Source organism: Pollachius pollachius (assembly GCF_949987615.1).
Source record: "Pollachius pollachius genome assembly, chromosome: 14".
NCBI lineage: Eukaryota > Metazoa > Chordata > Actinopteri > Gadiformes > Gadidae > Pollachius > Pollachius pollachius.
In genome coordinates, this window is record NC_136947.1 from 19,754,254 (window position 1) to 19,774,152 (window position 19,899).

The window sequence follows — 19,899 nt, forward strand, 5'->3', positions numbered from 1 at the left end:
CATCAATAGGAACATCCCCAAAACTGTCCCGTCCCAGGGCCTGGCTCGGCCTTTCCCCCCCCCCCCCCCTGAGTTCCCAAGGAAACTTGAGAAGACTGCATTAACCAGTGGGCTTTGCGTGTGGAAAATAATCTTCTGTACATCTACGTATTCTGTAGCAACAATCATCAGCAGCACAACATGGATGGGTAGCTTATTTTTTTATTTGTCCAGCTTATTAATCACACAAAGTGACAAAGAATTTAGTACAGATAAATTACACAGACAAAACTTTAAACTACAAGTCAGTTATTACTTTTCTCCAATCATTTGAGAGAAAAAATTAGCCATCGTTCAGAACAATTAATAGAATTACACTTTGACATTAGAACAAACGTTAAATGCACTAGCCCTTTAGTCCAACAAGAAGCAACAAAAAAGTTACACCTGAACAAAATAAAAAAATACATTTGATATACTTTCTAGTATTGATGTTTCTGTGACTCATGTTAGATTCATCCTGTAGAACTGTGTCAATGCTCTATAGTATTCAATAACCTCATGTAACATGCAACGTCACTCTGAGTTCAACTAGACTGCACTCTCACTCAGTCATCTGCAGCGTGCTCAGAGGCACATGGACAAAACACTGTCAACAACATCAGATAGCACATTAACAGAAATGTCACATTTCATATATCAAAATGAAGGTAGGGGACACAACAATCAGGTTAAAGATCAGGATGAAGATCTTTAGATTAACCTTGGGTTCGTCTGTTTTATCTTCTCAGGCCAGACGGGGCGACCTTGACCTGGACTCCCAGACCGTCATGTCCATTCTGACACCAAGTGAACATTTTGGAGATTGGCAACAGAATAGAGTTTAACCTGAAAATGACTTATATTTGACATGCATTATTATACAAACAATTCTGCAAAATTAGTTCATGCTAATCCAAGGATTTAAGATGGCACATATTATTACAGTATCACTTAACTTGATTAGATATTGTATTTTTCAGGAGGAGGGGCTGCTTAGGCACTAGAAATTATTTCCAATTGCCAAAATAGTTTTGCACCAATTTCAATAATACTTAGCACCTTTTGTGTTTATGTCCTTATACGAGTACACAGAGTACCTTTTGGAAACAGTATTCACCCCATATATACCATCTGACCATTTTTAGGATATTGTATGGTGTGTTGATACTTGGCTCTTGCGGTACTACTGAGCCCCCGGATAATATTTAATTAAAAATACTATTCAATCAGTTCAATTATACAAAAAAAACATGTATTTAACAACAAGGAAAAAGCCATTTTGAAACTAAAGAGATAAAATTGAATGCCAATGGCATCACCTAGTGGACTTTATGGAAATTACGATACAAAATAAACAACAAATCTCAATTTTGTATAGTAATTTGGAGCTTTTAAAGTACAGTATGATGCATAATTATGGGAAATACAGAAAATACTGCTGTCAAGGGCATCTGTATAATCTATCTATACTTTATTGAGGTACCCATTTACATGTATTTCCTTTGAGGTATGAAATACATATTAATACAAAGCAATAGATGAAGGTATCCCAAGCTGATCTGAAAGTTTTTAAAACAACATATCTTGTATAATGTATGAAGACGGATGCACTAGTGTGAGATGCATCAGTGTGAGATGCACTAGGGGGAGATGCACTAGTGTGGACAGGACATGTGAAAGGATGTGATATCATAGCAGCCCAAACACGGTCATTGAGTTCAAGTCAAGTTTGTAGTTTGCACAATGTGTAAAACAAAGAATTCAGTTAGACATTTGGAAGGCCATATACAGTTATATTGCATATTTGTTTTTTCTCTTTCAAACACACACAGGCAAATTACAATTCTGAAGGAAGCAACCTAGAAACAGACACAGTGGTTGGGTCTCTCAGAGTTCAGTTGACACCCGCACATTGTGTATCACAGAAAACATGTTTTTTTTCTAACACTGGGGGTTAGGGTTAGGGTAACCTAACCCTAGATAGGGTGAACCCAGAACTTTGAGCTTAATTGAGCTGGGTGTCAACCCCCCCCCCCCAGAACACATTAGCAAGAAAATAAATCCAGTACATGAAATTGGTTGGATTACGCCAATAACAAGTATGATTCATACTACTCACAGTTACAGGCAGTACTCCTGCTAAAATGATACAATTTGGGTGATACAATTATTAAGTGGTACGATACATAAAGATTTCTGTGCAGTCCTAACAGACGTCTGCCATTGACTATATCGCTCAATATGTTCTTTTTGTCCTTTTATAAAAACCTAAAAACAATATTTAATAGCTTTGCACATTTAATTATAAAGCAGTATTAAAGGGACCATGTATAGGATTGGTCAGGCATTAAACCCTTTAAATTGCCAATAAATGAACACTTTGACAAACTGGAAAAAGGACATTCTTTGACTCTCCGCTGCTCAGACCTCCCTGCGGGTCGAGTTTCACCCCACCGCAATTCCTGGGTAATCTAAGATGATCTTCATATTTTCCGATGGTTTAATCAGAATAACTGGGGCATTAAATGGATTGTCTTCACCACTCGAAATCAAAAGACTGCGGTGGCAAGTGTTGAAAAATCTGCCCACAAGTGATGAGTGAGAGTGATGTTGATAAACTACTCCCAGGCCTCAACAGAAATATCAATTGCCACCAGAGACAAGCTAATTGATAAGAAATGGGGCGATGATCATGGAAACCTTTACGAAATCTTCCATAAACATGTCCAGTGTGGTTGTCGGTGTGAATGGCTCCTAGAATGACTCTTTAGAGTTTCATGCTCCTATCCAGCGTGTATGAAGAGCACTATGCCGGGGCCCTGACGGTCAAGGCCTGCTGCTGTACCAGCCCATTGAGCGCTGCAGAGCCTTCTCCCAGCTCCGAAGGACCACCTCGTACTCCCCACTCACCACCCCAAGCTCGGTGCTGCTCTGGGCCGCCTGTTTGGGCACGAACATCTGGTCAGTGGTGTGGAGCCGCTTCAGCTCCTCCTTGTCCTTCCAGAATCCTGCCGGGACAGAGGAGACCATTAGAGAGGGGGACTTTAAGGCAGTCTGCCATAAAGTTCTGTGTGGGCAAAGCCAATGCAAATTTCAGAGTCATTGTGCAGGCAGCGCTAATGTGTGTGTGTGTTTGCATGTGTGTGTGTTTATGTGGCTCATCTCTGTGAGTGCTACTCTGGTGCTGGATGGAATGCAGTGTGTGTACCCGCTACCTGGGCTGAGCTGGCTGTCGCCCTGCATGGTTGACGTCGTTGTGTGAATGTGTTTGTGAATGGGTGAATGTGAGGCAATATTGTACAATATTGAACGCTTTGAGTGGCCACTGGTTAGAAAACACTGTATAAATGCAGTCCATTTACAAACATCGGTTCCGCCAGAGCCACTGGACCGGACTCTGGTGATTTTGTATAAATTAGTATGTATTATTTTGAAAGCTGGAGTGGTAAAAAGCCAGGCTACGCTAAGTGGCGGACCAATCCAACTGAGTCTCTCCGTCCGGTGTCTCCCGCCCCACTCCCTGCATGCATCACAGGCCGCAGCAGATCCTTGTGTGGACACGTTGAGACGCGACAAGTCGACATATAAACAGGAGACTCCACCGTTTTTTCTACCTCTACCTCACAGTTACTATTGTGGTGAAAGCCAACACTGTTCTGATGCTTTGACTGTGGTGAGTCATGTGGTGGTGAGGCAAAAAGGTCCTGCCGTAAGGATCTGGTTTCCTACCCCAATGTCTGCAACCCAGGTTGTATTCACCGTTGTGCTCAGATGCCAGATCTTACATCACGTAATTAATGAACAGAAAGTCGCTTCTCCCGAGTGACTAAATCAGGCATAATGGGACAGAAATACCAGGACCAAGCTGAACTCGCCTTCATCAGACTAAGTTCACAAGTGTGAGCTCATTGTTCTCCTGTTACACAAACTGATCTCAACGGGTCCAAGAATGCCGGTTTGGAAGAGTGTGGAAAGTAGTTCTTTTAACCCTTTCTACTGTGATTTTCTGCGTATCTTTGGTACTCATGACATGGTTGTGCTCTATCGGATAAGGTCTAAAAATGAGGGAACGTAGGACGTTGGTACTAAAAAATGAATCAAGTATTCAAGTATTAACATGTGTGTGTCTGAAGTTGACACATACCCACTCCCAGTCCGGCCAAAAAGGCTGCCCCGAGGCAGGACATCTCGTGGTGGACGGGTCTGGCCAGCTTCCGACCAATCAGATCAGTGGTCAGCTGCATGACAAAGTCATTAGTGCACACGCCCCCGTCCACACTAAACAAACACACGTACACACACACACACACACACACACACACACACACACGCACACAGAAGGAAATACAAGAGAAGAAAGAGAAAATACAGAGCGCTAAGGAGTCGTAATATAGTGCATGTAACAGTATCAACGTATAGACCCATAATGTATCGTCTGTCTGCCTGTAACATCATCGCTCTGTGGATTTGTACAATGCACGTAATGTATTGACAATAAAACTGAAATTGCATTAGCAGAGGAAGCAGACATTCCTCACAGGGAAACTACTTAGTGATTCCCCATGGTGAGCTGCGAAACTGGACGCCCAGTAGCCGCTCTGAGATGGGCTGCACACAAGCTTTGCTCCATACCCACGATTGGAAAAGGGCGATATCATGAAAAATAGTAGTTTAACAGCCTTTTGTGTATTTGTGATTCATTTTCTAGTGGTGCAGGGGTGGGTTGGACGTGTGGCTGTGTTGGTCATGGAAACCAGGGCCTCTTTAAAGCGCGTTTGAACCAAAGGTCCACCGTACCGGATCTTAGTGACGGGAATGAAGGTCTCTCTCAGCATGGTCTGGTAGAGCTGACGGACCCTGAAACACAACAAAGTAAATGGTGAATGGACTGCATTTATACAGCGCCTTTCTAACCAGTGGCCACTCAAAGCACTTTACAATGTTACCTAACATTCACACATTCACACACCGAGGCCGGAGTCAACCATGCAAGGCGACAGCCAGCTCGTCGGGAGCAGTTAGGGTGAGGTGTCTTGCTTAGGGACACCTCGCTCACTCAGCCGGGGATTGAACTAACAACCTTGCGGTTTCCAGCCAACCCGCTCCACCTCCTGAGCCCCATGCCGCCCCCAGTACCATCGAACCAAGACTGCAACAACCTGAACAGTCTAGGTACAGGCTACAACTCACAGCCTTACAAAGAGCACATGGCAACGACCATTCACCTGAAGGCTATGGACTCCAGGATGGCTCGGACCAGGTGGCACTTGTTGGTGGATGGTTTGAGACCCATGAAGGAAGCACAGGCTTTGGGGTCATTGAGTGGAGCCTGTAGCAATCAAGAGGATGGAATGTTATTTTAAATTAAAAAAAGATGCATACACAAGTTAATCGCCTATAGATAAATGTAAACTCCTCTATACAGGGAGCCCTTTTACTTTATTTTATAATTTTGTTGTGAAGCGCATTGGGTCCTACAAATGCTCTATACAAGACTGTTTTACTATTATTACATCAACATGTGCACACATCAGTGCATGCTAGGATTAGGTATTGTACATGATCGACAGAAAACAGACTTACACAGGCGACCACACAACACGGAGCAGAAAGGGAAGAGACAACAAGACCATGTTAAAGAAACTAAAATAAGAGACAACATGAAAAACTCTGATGAATACAAGGGGACTTATGGACAGCATTTTTTCAGTTAAATTAATGAAAAGGACTATTCACAGTTCTGTTTCTGATAAATTATATTTGAACTGCTTTATATAGTCATCAGTTTCATCCAACCAGTGATGTGGTTGGATGAAACTGAAATCAACAAAAACTATTTATACTATTTCTGAGGATCTTTCCAACTGAAAGATAGAAACGACAAAGAACCCCTCAAGATAACCCTGATCAGAATCTTGTGATGTTGATAGTCGTATAACATACAATTGCCTTAGCAATCATCCCACACACACACACACACACACACACACACACACACACACACACACACACACACACACACACACACACACACACACACACACACACACACACACACACACACACACACACACACACACACACACCTGTAAGCCGCTGAAGGACGGTACGAAGCACACCCCGTCAGAGTCGGCCACGCTGTAGGCCATGGCGCTGGTCTCCTGGACATCAGAGAACAGCTCTGGAACCACAGCACCGAGCTGTCAGCCTCTCACACTCAGCCTCTTAAATCTCCTTACCGTCACCTTCCCGCCACCTTACCGTCAAGTCATTAAGTGGACTGTTATCCAAAGAGACTAACAATGGAGAAAAGGTTTGGAGCTTCCAGACAACCTTCTTAAACCACCATACTGTCTAGTCCTTTAGTGGACTGTTATCCAAAGAGACTAACACTGGAGATAGTGTTAGGGGCGTCTTGCCCAAGAAGGCCTCACAGGTAGTCTTTGCTGACATGTGGGACCCCATCCCTTTAATCTGTGTACAAATAATGAGATTGGATACTTTCAAACCAAGTGCAATGCTGCGCCAAAGTCCAAACCTGTGTGCAGTTGATAAACCGATCCATCCATATGACTTCTGTGGAGAGCAGAATCGTCCGAATACCAGGTATCGCAACGTCACCGATCAACCGCAAACAAGAAGGTTGACATTTATTTTGTTCTCAGTGGAAAATTCAACATTAAGATAATAGGTTCGGCATTCAAATGGGTTTAAATAACATTTAAAAAGAGAAATGTGCAATTTGTTGTCATAATCTTCGTTCTGTGATGTTTAAAACATTTCGCTTGTTAGGTATTAAGAACGGTTATTCTTTGTGGTCCAGAAAAAATGCTTGAATTACACTTTTCTATCGTTGATATGGACGCTGCTTTTGCTGAAAAACAAACATGGCTGAGATTCATTTTATTCTCAGTTCAAATTGCAATATTACGATTTTTTCTGCATTGAAATGCGAATGCATAATCTTTGTTCAGTGATTGTATATTATGTTTATCTGTTGGTTAACTGCTCGTTTTTTATGCAGATTTTGTGTTTTGAATAGGGGTAGACGATATTCCATTTAGAAAATATCCAAAATGATGTATTTTATTACACAACACGAACTCCAACATGTGAAACAATGAGCTACATTTTTGTTCTGAATATACGATAACCGCCCCCCAGTTATCGTATAAATCCATAAGTGCTTGTTTACGACCTATGGCCATGATTTAATTTCTTCAAGCATATATCCTGTATTTAATACATGAACAAGTGATATGAACACAATGTTCTGAACAACCCCCAAAATAATTTATTCTTGGTTCCTAGGAGCGGGATGCTATGATGAGGAACATTAACGTTACACAATGTAGGAACAGTTCACGTTAGGTCAGAACCTAGTGGATCAGAACCTAGTTGATCAGCCAATTAACCGAGAGACTCAAGGGGCCCTTTTTTAACGGTCTGAAACGCAAGTGAGAAGCACCAAGCGCAAGTAGCTTTGTGGGCGGTTCTATGGCGATGTTGCTGTTTTACGGCACAAAAATGACTCTTGCGCCCGGCGCAAATCTAAAAAGGGTTGGTCTGAAGTAGCCTAATTACCCGCAGGTGTGGTTTGGACATAACGTGCAATAAACCAATGAGAGTGCCAGCTCCCATCCCCTTTAAGAGCCATGAGCGCATTTGAATCTGACGAGTTGATATTTTGACAGCGCGTCTGCAGTCTCCGATAAGACAGATGCACATGAATTTCAAACTTCAAATGGCTCAGTTTATGGCCAAATAATATGGCCTAATTCACACATGGAATAAGGTTTTCTTCCACAACTTCAGAAATACTGAGTCCTCAAATAAATTTCGGCAAAGAAAACTTACAACACATATGATATGCGGTAACTGTGGTTCTATTTAATGGTATACGCAATACATTATAAACATAGTTTCTTATCAGTAGTGTATGCATTATTGTTATCGACCTGTGTTTCTAATATGCATGTGTCCCCCCGTTAATATACATTGACATTGATTGTATTATGCGTTGTTTACGCGCCCGCATTCATTAATTCTTTTTAACACTCACTCGCGGTAAAACAATGTTTTCTCACGATCAAATACTCATCAATCCAAAAGGTTATGGGCATGTACACAATGTCTGTGTCAAGTAAATATGTGTTTGCTGTACGGTGTTTGCAGATGCATTGATTTAAAAGTACAACTTATAACCGCTGTATCAGCTGTTCTTTCCCAAATAATTTACCAAGAATGTGAGGCTAGGTAGATGAGAGAAGCAAAGTGTATGCGCGGGGTGCACAAGCAACATTATGCATGTGCCCTTAAAATAGCATCTGAACAACACGCCACTGACTTTAAACCAGGTATTTCCTGGTTTGTGGCGCAAGTTATTTCTGAAACTGCAAAATAGCACCAGGGAACGTTTGCGCCAGAACACGCCTCCCCCTTTCGCCGAACCGCCCCTTGGGGCGCAAGATTTACCGTTTCCCTAATTTACCTCTGCGCCAGTTGCAAACAAGCAACGACACATGCGCCAGTGACAAAGTCAATTGCGCCAAATGCAAGATAGGGCCCAAGATGTCACAGAGTTATCCCAAGGTCCCCCCCGGTTGAAACGGCCAAGTATCCATCTCTTGTTTACGAATTGAGATTAATTTCTAGCAGCGACTTAATCATAATGACCGTTCTAGGGGATCTGTGGTACTTGGACACATCTGCTCTCTGCAGAGGTTAATGGGAAGGATTGGCGTATGAACTGCACGCAAAATTGGACTGCACACAGTTTGAAGAGTCAAATTGTGTTGTTTGTACGCGCACTGATGAGATCGTGTAGAGTGGAACTCTACACGACCTTTCGGCCAAGGAGTTGAGCCAAAACCCTGGCAGCTCCCGGCCATCCTGCCCGTGTTGTTAGTCACCCCTGACACACCAGTGATGGTACTCACCCAGGCCCTGAGCCCATTTGATGGCGGTGCCCGTGTCGGCCGCGTTGCCCTCCGCCAAGTACACAACCTCCTCTCCCATCTTCCACCCCACCAACGGATACAGCCCTACAAGTCACACACACAGACACAAACACAGACACAGACACACACACACCTTGAGATATCTATATTTATACATTATTTCTGTTTCTTTTCAATCTTATCTGACGTTACCTGCTATCGATGTATGTGGTTTGCTGCCGGTGTTGATGTTGATGAAGGTGCCCGTTCCCATGGTGATGTTGACATCGCCCACATCAAAGCAACACTCACCATACATGGCGGCCTGCTGGTCGGCAATCTAACACAATAGATGCGTGATAAAAAAATTAAATCCATACAATTTATTATCCAGTTGTATAAAGTAAAAACAACAATACACATAAAAATACGTAGTTCTTTCATTTGCAGTATTCATTTAAAACTGAGAAAGTAGTAAAAGTTCTGGTACCAAATAGTATATTCTTCACTTTTGGGCACCTTGGCAAAGTTGAGATTGGATGAATAACAGAAGGAGTTCAGCTAACAGGATGGCTTATTAATAACAGGACGTGACAAACAGCAGCAATCTGGGTTAGGGGTTTATCAGTATTTGTTTTTTTTCCACAAAAGGCTTAATATTTCAATGAATTCCAGACATAACAGACAGACTATCAGACAGACAGCATATCTGAGGTATGTAAACATGTATTTTTACCAGGAAGTGGCCTGATTTAACTCTCAGTGGCCTGATGTATCACAACATTGGATTTACACGTTGAGGTCCAAAATATGACTCACCAGAGACATTATGGGTATGGAGACTCCGAATATGGAGGAGTGTGTGGATCCAAAGCTATGGCTGTACGGAGAGAAGGGACACACACAATTTTATCTGCTGATCGACTTTCACTTTTTACCTTCAATCTTCAAAAATTGTGTTAAAATAGTATACTGCACACAAAGAAGGGCTTTGCCGGTCTAGCTAGAAGCAACCTGTGTTCTTGTTTTCTAAGGTGATGCTTCAGTAGGACATAGGCCATGCCACCTAGACTCTGCATAGCCACCCCCTCCCACTCCTCCTACTAATTGTATGTTGTACGTCCTGGTACTTAATGTAAACCCTCGTACTTAGATTTGTAGCATCTTATCCTAGCTATCTTTGTTGTATATGGGGAAAGGGTTAACTTAGCGATTGTTATTGCTTGACACTTTGTTCTATGAACATCCTTACTGCACTGACAGCGATATATTGTTTCACCTTCTTCTGACAAATGTAAGTCGCTTTGGACAAAAGCATGTGCTAAATGCCCTAAATGTAAATGTAGGTCCGCACTTGTCGGCTTAATGTAAAAACACTCAGGAAATACAAGTCTTGTCTCACGAAAGACAAGTGCTTTACAACAGTGCTGTAACAAACTATTGTTATAAGATATGATTAAACAAAAACTGCTTACGGCCTTACCACCATGGACACGCCCGATCTCTTCTGATCTCGGAAGCTAAGCATGGTCGGGCCTGGTTAGTACTTGGATGGGAAACCGCCTGGGAATACCAGGTGCTGTAAGTGGTGTCGGGTGGTGGCCAATAGGTGGCACTCTTCCCTCTGGCCCCTTCACTCATCAATCCCGATGCCCCAGTGCAGTGACGGGGACACTGTGCTGTGGAAGGTGCCGTCCTTCGGAGGAGACGTAAAACCGAGGTCCTGACTCACTGAGGTCATAAAAGATCCCAGGGCACTTATCGCAAAGAGTAGGGGTTTCCCCGGTGTCCTGGCCCAACCAGGCTCATTCAATCTGGCCCCCTAATCATCCTCCTGTATAATTGGCTGACTCATTAATTGCCTCACTCTCAAGCTGGTGTGTGGTGAGCGTTCTGGCGCAGATTGGCTGCCGTGCATCACCCAAGTGGGTGCTACACACTGGTGGTGGTTAGTGAGGTCCACCCTTCACTGTAAAGCGTCCTTGAGAGTCTAGAAAAGCGCTATATAAATTCAATCCATTATTACTCACATTGTATCTTCCACTTTGGGGAGAATGGAAAATGGCAGTGACAACAAAGAGCAGAGTAGGCCACTCCAGCACATCTACAAACACAGGAATTATAGTCACAGTATAATCATATACATCCTGTTACTCTGTAAACAACACACACACACACACACACACACATACACATACACACACACCTTCAATCTTCCCGCTCTTTTGCTTTCCATTTGACCCACATCCCTTCATTCCATCTCAGCCAACTCACACACACACACACACACACACACACACACACACACACACACACACACACACTAGACCTGGTAGGTGTCAAACATCCCAGTGGAGCTAGCATTAGAGTAGTCTGTGGCATGGACTTCACCTGAGGAGTCAGAAACAAAAGACAGTGTCAAAATACAAGACACAGACATGGTGTAAAATCACAGGTACAGTATGAAAAGAAGATACATAGAAAAAAAAGCAGTTCAGAGAGGAAAAACATTTGAGTCTTACCTGCATACCCTTCAAACACATGCACACACAGACACACACATAAAGTAGCATGAAATCCAAACTACTGTAAGCCTAACGAAAAAACGGTTAGAAGTCTCATTTGGTAAGCACAGCACATGGTTCTCCCAAATGACTTTCATCGAACAGAACATAACACACAACATCTGCATGAAATGAGAAGAGCAACACCCTTGCTTCCTAACAACCCGAAAATAATTGTAGCCATACTAGACGAACTGGTTAGTTTGTATGCTTTGTGTTCTCACACTCACTTGGTTTCGATAAGAAAGGGTTGGGTAAGTACTGAGAGTAAAGGCGAATGTACCCTTGGTGAGCTTGAAAAGAAGCCACGTGTCAATGGTCCCGAAGCAGCAGGTGTCCTCGGCCACAGCCTGGGGGAGCTGGAAGCAGAAGGTCATGAGACACGTCATGAGACACTTCATGAGACACGCCATGAGACACGCCATGAGACACGTTAAGAGACGCCATGAGACACGCCATGAGACACGTTAAGAGACACGCCATCAGACACGCCATGAAACGCTTAATGAGACAGGCCATGAGAAATGTCATGAGACACACCATGAGACACGTCATGTGGGAGGAATTCTGAAGAAGCTCATGTGATGCAATCCATAGACAGGAATCTGATTACTTAAAAATGATACCAAATCTTACTCCTTCGCTGTAGGCCCACCTAATGACTAACTTGAATGAAACCATCTGTCATGTCAACTTATGAGGGTCTGACACTCCATGTAGAGTGTGAGTCTAGCATAATATATATTGTTGTTGGAAAATGAAGCCTTATAATAATGTCAAAAATATACAACCCCCTCAACGACATTAATAGCTTGTAAGTATTTTTATTACCAATCCTTGCACCTAGAGATGCCTGGCTTCTTCTCAGATTGAAGGTTGTTAAATGTTTAGCATTTGCAGGTCTACTGTATATAATAGATCTGACCCCACGTCCAGGTCAGTCCATACCAGGGCCACAATACCACTCGGCTCTACAGAGACATGACTGACCATGTCTGACTCACACCCTGCAACTTGAAGGGGTGATGTCATGCTTTGACTTTTCCCTTTGCTTTAGATTGTATGACATATGTATACATGTTTGATGTCTGCTAAGCTAGAAAGATCCATGTCCGAGCCAGGGAAAGTATTCAAGCCTACCGAGAACGCCCCTCAATAAGTGAGTGAAACAGCTCGTTTGTGCTCAAACGTTACTTCCGTAACAGTTGTGAAGTTACACTCTGCAGTGGGCGGGGCACAAGTGCAGAAGTTGGGGGAACTTCCTCTTGGGATCACCGTTGGATTCTTTATTCCCCATCATCTGATTATTGTGACAATGTAAAACTTCCCCTTCAAAGTCATGTGCTTTCATTGCATCATTGGAGACGCTTGGTAAATGCTGCCAGTGTGTCTTTCCATGATCATGCTCCATTTATTAAATGAAATGTATTCAATAGTAAAGATTATTTGATTTTTTCATCTCTTATGATATAGATAACGTTGTATTACTATTAGTAGATTGTAATGGTAGTAGCACTACTAACCTAATGATGATTCATTCGGTGGTTCACAGACGGCCACCATGTTGCGTACCGAGCTATCACTGCTTAGGGACCGGGTGACCAACTGGCTCACGTCTCCAGATCCAAAACAAAGTTCACAGCCCGAGTCCGAAGTTGCAGACAGTAGACGCATGCCACAGACCTGTTTGTAGTGTGTGAGGGCCCAGAGCAGGCGGAAGGTGACGTGTTGGGGGGAGAACACCATTACGCTGGCAGCCAGGAACCGCTTCTGTCTGGACACCAGGTAGAGCAGCCTCATTGCCCCCTGGGCCACCTGCGGAGAGACCGCGGGAGAACCGCCAGACGCTGCAATCACCACTTACCAATAGGAGTCCTTCAACAGCAGATTTATAGTGACATAAATTCAACCGATATTATCCCATATGCCATTTGGAGTGGACATTTTAATCCAAAGCCTCTTACCATGAGTGCATACATACATACTTATGATGGATGGCCCAAGTGGGAATTGAATCCATAACCCTGGCAATGTTGATAGAATGCTCTACCAGTTCCTACTATACCAATAAAGAAAATCATAAAACTTGTCTGCTCACCTTCATGGTGTAGGAGCCGTTCCAAGAAGTCACACTTTCAGTGGCCCTGAGGTCCTGATAACTGATGAAGTTATGAAAAGGACGTCCAGTGGTTCTGGAGTAGTGAACGCACACAAGTGGTCAGGAAAGCCACAAGACATGGAGGAAAATACACAATAGTGTTGTCTTAAAGTGGCATGGAATTGGATGTAGTATATGTTGACTTAATGCATATAGAATTATGGTTTAACTACACATGCAAGTTGTGTAACGTGGTCATTGTTGACACAGAATCATCATCAATGTAGGCCAATTAACCAATAGCGATAAGAAAGCTATCTGTTTACCTATCCCATGTCGTGAATGTCCCTCTTTGAGTGGCTATGCCCAGCGACACGATCTGGCTCATCTGCACACCTGCATCTGTTTGTTTGTTTGTTTGTTTGTTTGTTTGTGTGTGTGTGTGTGTGTGTCATATCCACACAGGCAAAAACGAGAAAACAAGCAACTTAGTTTCGGTGTATTGAATTACATGTGTAACAAAGCTGTACAAAGTCGATAGCCCAGTGTTACCTTGTACAGCCCCCTTGACGACCGCTATAAATCCATTAAATAGTTCCTCTGGATCCAATTCCACCAAGCCTGGTTCTGGATACAACAAGACAACCTGGCAACCACAGATTAGTCTCGGTTTATCTGCAAGGCGAATTAGTTGCATGGATAAATAGCATGGAAGAAGGGAAATAATTTACTTTGCGGCTGCACGTCCCGCGGATCTTGGCACCCTTGTCAAATACATTACATCTTATTGTGGTTGTTCCTACGTCCACTGATAAGACGAAACTTTCTTTTTTAAATCCATTCCTTTGAGTAGCCATCTTCTGCAGCGACTACACTACACAAATCCACAAGTCCATGTGTGTTTACCCCCTGCCTGCATTTCAGACGTTGCGTTGGACTTGAGACCTTGCATCACTTTAGTTTGTCTTCCGTGTCGAGAGTATTTGAGCTACCGCGCATATCTTGCTCGTAATTCCAGTTTGACGATACTACGGTATTTAGTATGGAAGCATTTTTAGGACAATTATCAAAAGAAAATGCAATTAAAAAAATAAAAATGCACCTAATGCACTATTGTTTTTTATGTATCACTATATGAACGAAGTTTGGATTCACAATATAATTTAAAGAAAATGCAAGTATCCTATTCACATTTTCATTTTCCAAAATTTTCCCCCGCAATAAAGTGGTCAACATCGAAATGCATTTTAAAAGGCGAATTTTTTTTAAATTGTCATTATATGAACCGGTGTTTTTTGACTCATGATTTAAATGATAAAGAAAACTTCCAATAAGCAATCTACATTTTCAAACATTTCCTCTTTCAAGTCGAGGACAAGTCTAGTAAATGAACACACATTTTATTGGCATTTTAAAAATGCCCCCGTATTAAAGAGGAAAGTTTGAAACCCAAATTTAATATAAAGTTGATTATTGTTTTGGTTTGTCATCAGATGAAAAGCATTATTTGCGTCCGCTTTCATAGACCCTTCTCGGCTTCCGTAGGAGTTTCCGTACGCATATCCCTGATCCGTGGTGCCATGTGTTGGTGTTTGAGTTGTCGTACTTGAGGACTACACATGAACAGTTGGCGACTGAATAACTGAAACTTACACACCAAAGTCGATAAACAATGGTTGTCACAATGATGGCATCAGCAGAGGTAAGATTTCATTCCTACCATTACAGCGATCGTATGTTGTTTCAGACACTTTATGAACTTTCTTAAATATCTAGTAGCATAAATGCTATTCGGTAGCTATACAGCATACACGTGTACTAGCAAAATTGTGTTTTTCTCTCATCTGATCTTCCGCCTAAGATTATGGTCTGCAAAGTTCAATATTTCTCCTAATTCACTACATGTATTTAGATCGTGGTCCCCGAAGAAGAGAAACCGAAGGCGGAAGAAGCTGGAGATACTGGTAAATCAACCACCGTTTTTTTGCAGATTGTGCGTTTGTATTAATTATTTTTTATAAAACGACAATGATTGTGTTTTGCCACAGTGAACGGGAAAAGGATAGCGGAGTCAGAAGACACTATTTGCCCTACAAAAAAATTTAAAACCCTAAATGAAGGTATGTAAAAACTGACGTACGAAGTGTCTATTCAGATTTGTGCAAAATAACGTTTGGTTTTCTTAAGCTGTGCCCGTCATTTTACTTCCCCTTTTTTTTCTCAAATTTTCTTTATAGGTTTCTGTGTTTTTATTGGCAATTTGAACAAGACCAAGAAATATGAAGAAATAAAAAGCTCGCTTGTAAGTTACTTACTGAAAGAAAGTCTGTTGGTCCAGGATATTAGACTACACACTGACAGGTGAGAGTTAAATTGGTGTGTTGTGTCATTCAATTAAAATTCTGTTAACAATAACAATAAAAAATATTTTGAATTTATACAGGACTTTTGCATATGTAGACCTGGCAACCGAGATAGACTTGGCCAAAGCCTTGACTCTGAATGGTAAAAAGGTCCTTGATTTGCCCATGAGGATTTCCAAAGCTAAAGTCAAGGTCAAAGAGGACAAGAAGAGGAAGAGAGTGAAACCTACTGCCGAGCAGAAAGCAGGTAAATTTAACAAATAAGCAAAAAAAAAAAAAGGTCGGGTTTATAAAATGGTTGTAGTATAATAATCAGTTGTCTGCAAATGGGACCAGAGACATGCTTATAAAGTAGCTTAAGTAAAAGTGTGTTTTCGCTGTGACTTTTTTTCTCTCACAGACAAGTTTGCCAAGTGGTTGTCGGTGACAAACCTTCCCCACAATGCAACGAAGGCTGAAGTTATGGGCATCTTTAAAACTGCAGTCAATGTAACGTTTCCTGGAGGAACCCCAGGCCCAGCCAGAGGGTGAGCCAAGAGTTGGAACCTCTATTTAGTAGTTAAGTAGATGCTTTAATCCAAAAGAGGCTGTGAATTCAGATGCATAGTTCGCATCATGCTCAACAGATGCATCCCTGTCCCTGGACATCTCAGAGTGCCTAGCTAGTGGTCACTTTATTGTACTTCCCTAACTAATATTGAACCTACCTTTTGTTGCAATATTCTTATGATGTATTTTGGCCTGCATGCAGTGAAAGATTCCCTACAGGACAGATAAGCCTTGGCCTAGTTAGTTAGTTGTCTGGATCATGGATTATATTCCCTACATTTTAAAAACTCAATGACAATTAACTTTTTCAACAGCATTGCAATTCTGCACTTTGAAACCAAGGAGCTTGCTCAAAAAGCCATGAAGAAGAAAAAAGGGAAGAAGCTCAGAGACAGAGTGATAAAGATCAACGCTTACAGATGTAAAAATAATGGCAGTGTCAATGACGAAAACACTGAAGGTAAGCGTTTAGCAACGGTACCTATTTTTGCCTGAATACGACACTAATATCATTTGAACAATACCATTTAAAGGAATCTATCTTCCCTATTCACTTTAGCCATTGCACAGGAAAGTGCTCCCACTAACACATTGGTTATTAAAAACCTGCCTCGTCTCGAAAGTGAGACGAAGCTAAAGAAGATATTCAAGAATGCTGTCGGTATCAACTTACCCAAGGACGGTAGCAACGCAAGAGGGTAAGACTGTGTATTACAGTAGAGCCTCAAGGGTTACTTGTCGTGGTGTGACCCACCAGATATTCAGAGCAGTAAAAATAAGCAAGGCATTACCATATGCAAAACGTTGGATACATTTTTTACATCTTCTTTGCTTGCCATGGTGGACTGCGATCTACTGCCGGGTTGTGACCCACAGTTTGCAATCCATGGCCCTAGACCCTAATGTTTTGAGGGGAAAAACATTGACTTAACTGTTTTCCACAGATTTGCGTTTGTTGAGTTTAAAACTGACAAGGAAGCCATGGATGCCATGGAAATGGCACGAGGCGTTAAGATATTGAAAAAGGCAATCGACGTTGAGTACAGCAGAACTAAGTACCGGCCAGAAGCTAACGAAGGTATTGGTGATTTTCTTTCATGTTATCAAAAGCAACCTTTATTCACGAATCGCAGCGCAAGTAATCCAATGGATACAAAGAATTGCGGTAGTCAGTTGGTTGCAACCTCACTGCTAGTGGCCTCCTCAATTATATACACTGGACCTGTTATTCTGTGTGTGCCCAACACATTAGGTTTATTCAGTACATTTGCAGAAAACATTGAATTTGCTAGTCTTCCTGGTGTCCACATATAATGCATAAGAAATCATGCAGAGATTGAATAGAAAATTGTGTTGAATATGTTTAATACATTAGACACCATCCAACAAAAACGGTTGAGCATTATGATAAGGAAGTATTATCTCTAAGCCACTAATGGGAGGACTTGTTTTGATAACTTGCAATGAATCAACGCAGACACACTAGTCAGACTTGCTCTTTTAAACACGCTTCTCATGCATCTTCTTTTGTAGTTCTCTTGACAACTTTGATCGTAACTGGACTGGCTGAGAAAACCAGTGAGGAGACTCTTGCAACTATGTTCGAAGGATGCACGACTACCAGGATCATTCGAGACAAAAAAACGTCAAAATCGAAAGGGTATTTATCCTGCAACGCATTTGATCTTATGTTCTGTTCATTATTTGGACACTTAATTGCAGTCTGCAGTATAATATATTTCCAATTGAAATGACTAGCAAGGGACATTATATAGGAGGAAGGTGATTGGATCGAGCCATTGTAGACTTCCTATGGGGGGGCGCCACTAAAGAATCACATTGTTTCCATTGTAGAATGGAGAAAGATGGATGGATTAGATCACATTTTAATTTGAATCCGATCTGGCTTTATTTCAAGGTACACTTTACACATGTAATAAGTTGTATATAAAACAAATTTCTCCACAATTAATATATTGAAGGAATAAAAGGTATGATGTAAAATAACATTTGGTTGTAAAGTAAATAATAGCATATAAATAGTAACATTGGGGTAACAAGAAGTGAATAACTCCTCAAAAAACCCTAAACAGTTATTACCTTCCTCAGGTTCGGCTTTGTTGATTTTGCCAAGAAAGAAGACTGCCAGGCTGCCAAAGAGTCCATGGAGGACTGTGAGATAGATGGCAAGAAGGTGACACTGGCCTACGCCAAGCCCCAGATCACCCAGCCTACACAAATGCCTAAAACAAAGCCCAGTGTCCAGTCTGCAGAGAAGGCTAAAGACCAGCCTAAACAGAAGCCTGAATCACAACCTGAAAACCAGCTGGGAGGTGAAAAACCTGTCTCTAAAAATCAACCTTCTGGTGGCAAAGCGAAGCTGTCAAAACGTAGAAGGAACAAGAAGAAAGGTAATGTTGAGGTGAACTTGATGTTGATTAACTTAGGCTTTTTTCTGATTTATTTGACCACAAAAAGCTTTTAGTGTAAATGTTGTGATAATCCGAACAGTTAAGGTCACTATAGTTAGAAGACTCGCTGTGTGCACGGCTGTTCTTTGATTTTCTCCACAACCCCTCACCCAATCCACCTCATACACGCGCTCATGTCATGATCAGGAGACAAGGAATACCAATGTTGAGGGTGAAGTGGTTTAGATGAGTGTCTCAAGAAAGCCAGGAGCCCAAAAAGCAAGTTTTGAACTGGCACTGCCCAAGTCAAGGAAATAAGACGAAAACATCTGAATACCAGCCATTTTGACACGCTCTTGCGATCTTACACATTTTGGCTGATGCATCTCGTATTGAAAACGTTTTATTTTTAAAGTTAACTTTGTAACTTCTAGCCCCAATTTACAAGTACTTCCTTTGTATTTAAGCTGCAGCAAAAGATGGAGCAGAAGAAGCAGCAGAGGAAGGAGCAGCAGATGCAGCCGCTGACGGAGCAGGAGACACAGCAGTGGATGGAGCAACAGCTAAGGAGGCTGAAGTCAAAGAATAATTTGTTCTCCAATGTCGGAAGAATCTCTATCACAATGTTTCATTCACCTTTCTCCGTGAGATTAAAATGTAAACATACGTTCTCTGGGGAAAAGATTTTCTATTGATTGTGTTCTCCTATTCCATCATTTTATTTCATATTATTGTATTGGTTATAATGTTTGAAACTATTGAAATGAAACAATCTGTTAATGTAGTGCTTCAGTGTGAATATTTGAATATAATCATTTATCAATTGTTGATCATTCAATTGTTTTAACGTCTCTACCATTGGGCTATGTCATTGTGTATATTGAGTCATATTTTGTGAGTTGAAATTTTCCAAAGCAAATTCACTGAAATAACAATTTCTGTCAATACCACTGT

General features: G+C 41.8%; 2 protein-coding genes across 3 annotated transcripts; one reads left to right on the top strand and one right to left on the bottom strand.

Moving 5' to 3' along the window:
* Positions 1–183: 183 nt before the first annotated feature.
* gk5 (glycerol kinase 5) lies at positions 184–14,582 on the bottom strand. 2 transcript variants are annotated; one of them, XM_079751331.1, is made up of 16 exons: positions 14,354–14,582; positions 14,175–14,268; positions 13,949–14,024; positions 13,623–13,716; positions 13,208–13,339; positions 11,808–11,883; positions 11,290–11,351; positions 10,991–11,064; positions 9,780–9,840; positions 9,174–9,300; positions 8,961–9,065; positions 6,108–6,202; positions 5,247–5,350; positions 4,819–4,878; positions 4,166–4,299; positions 184–3,029 (listed from the first exon to the last, which is right to left on the bottom strand). In XM_079751331.1, exons 1-16 carry the CDS (start codon positions 14,477–14,479, stop codon positions 2,848–2,850), a joined length of 1,602 nt encoding a protein of 533 aa, XP_079607457.1. In that variant the 5' UTR covers positions 14,480–14,582; the 3' UTR covers positions 184–2,847. The 2 variants fall into 2 exon arrangements, 1 of the variants encoding a protein (XP_079607457.1); XR_013812424.1 differs by having other exon boundaries at positions 2,993–3,029; positions 4,166–4,259.
* A 613-nt stretch (positions 14,583–15,195) lies between these two features.
* Positions 15,196–19,892, top strand: LOC307085821 (nucleolin-like). Its single transcript, XM_079750691.1, has 12 exons — positions 15,196–15,324; positions 15,535–15,586; positions 15,671–15,742; positions 15,860–15,983; positions 16,066–16,232; positions 16,386–16,512; positions 16,849–16,994; positions 17,094–17,232; positions 17,479–17,612; positions 18,068–18,194; positions 18,644–18,945; positions 19,413–19,892. Exons 1-12 carry the CDS (start codon positions 15,295–15,297, stop codon positions 19,532–19,534), a joined length of 1,542 nt encoding a protein of 513 aa, XP_079606817.1. The 5' UTR covers positions 15,196–15,294; the 3' UTR covers positions 19,535–19,892.
* The last annotated feature ends 7 nt before the right edge of the window (positions 19,893–19,899 follow it).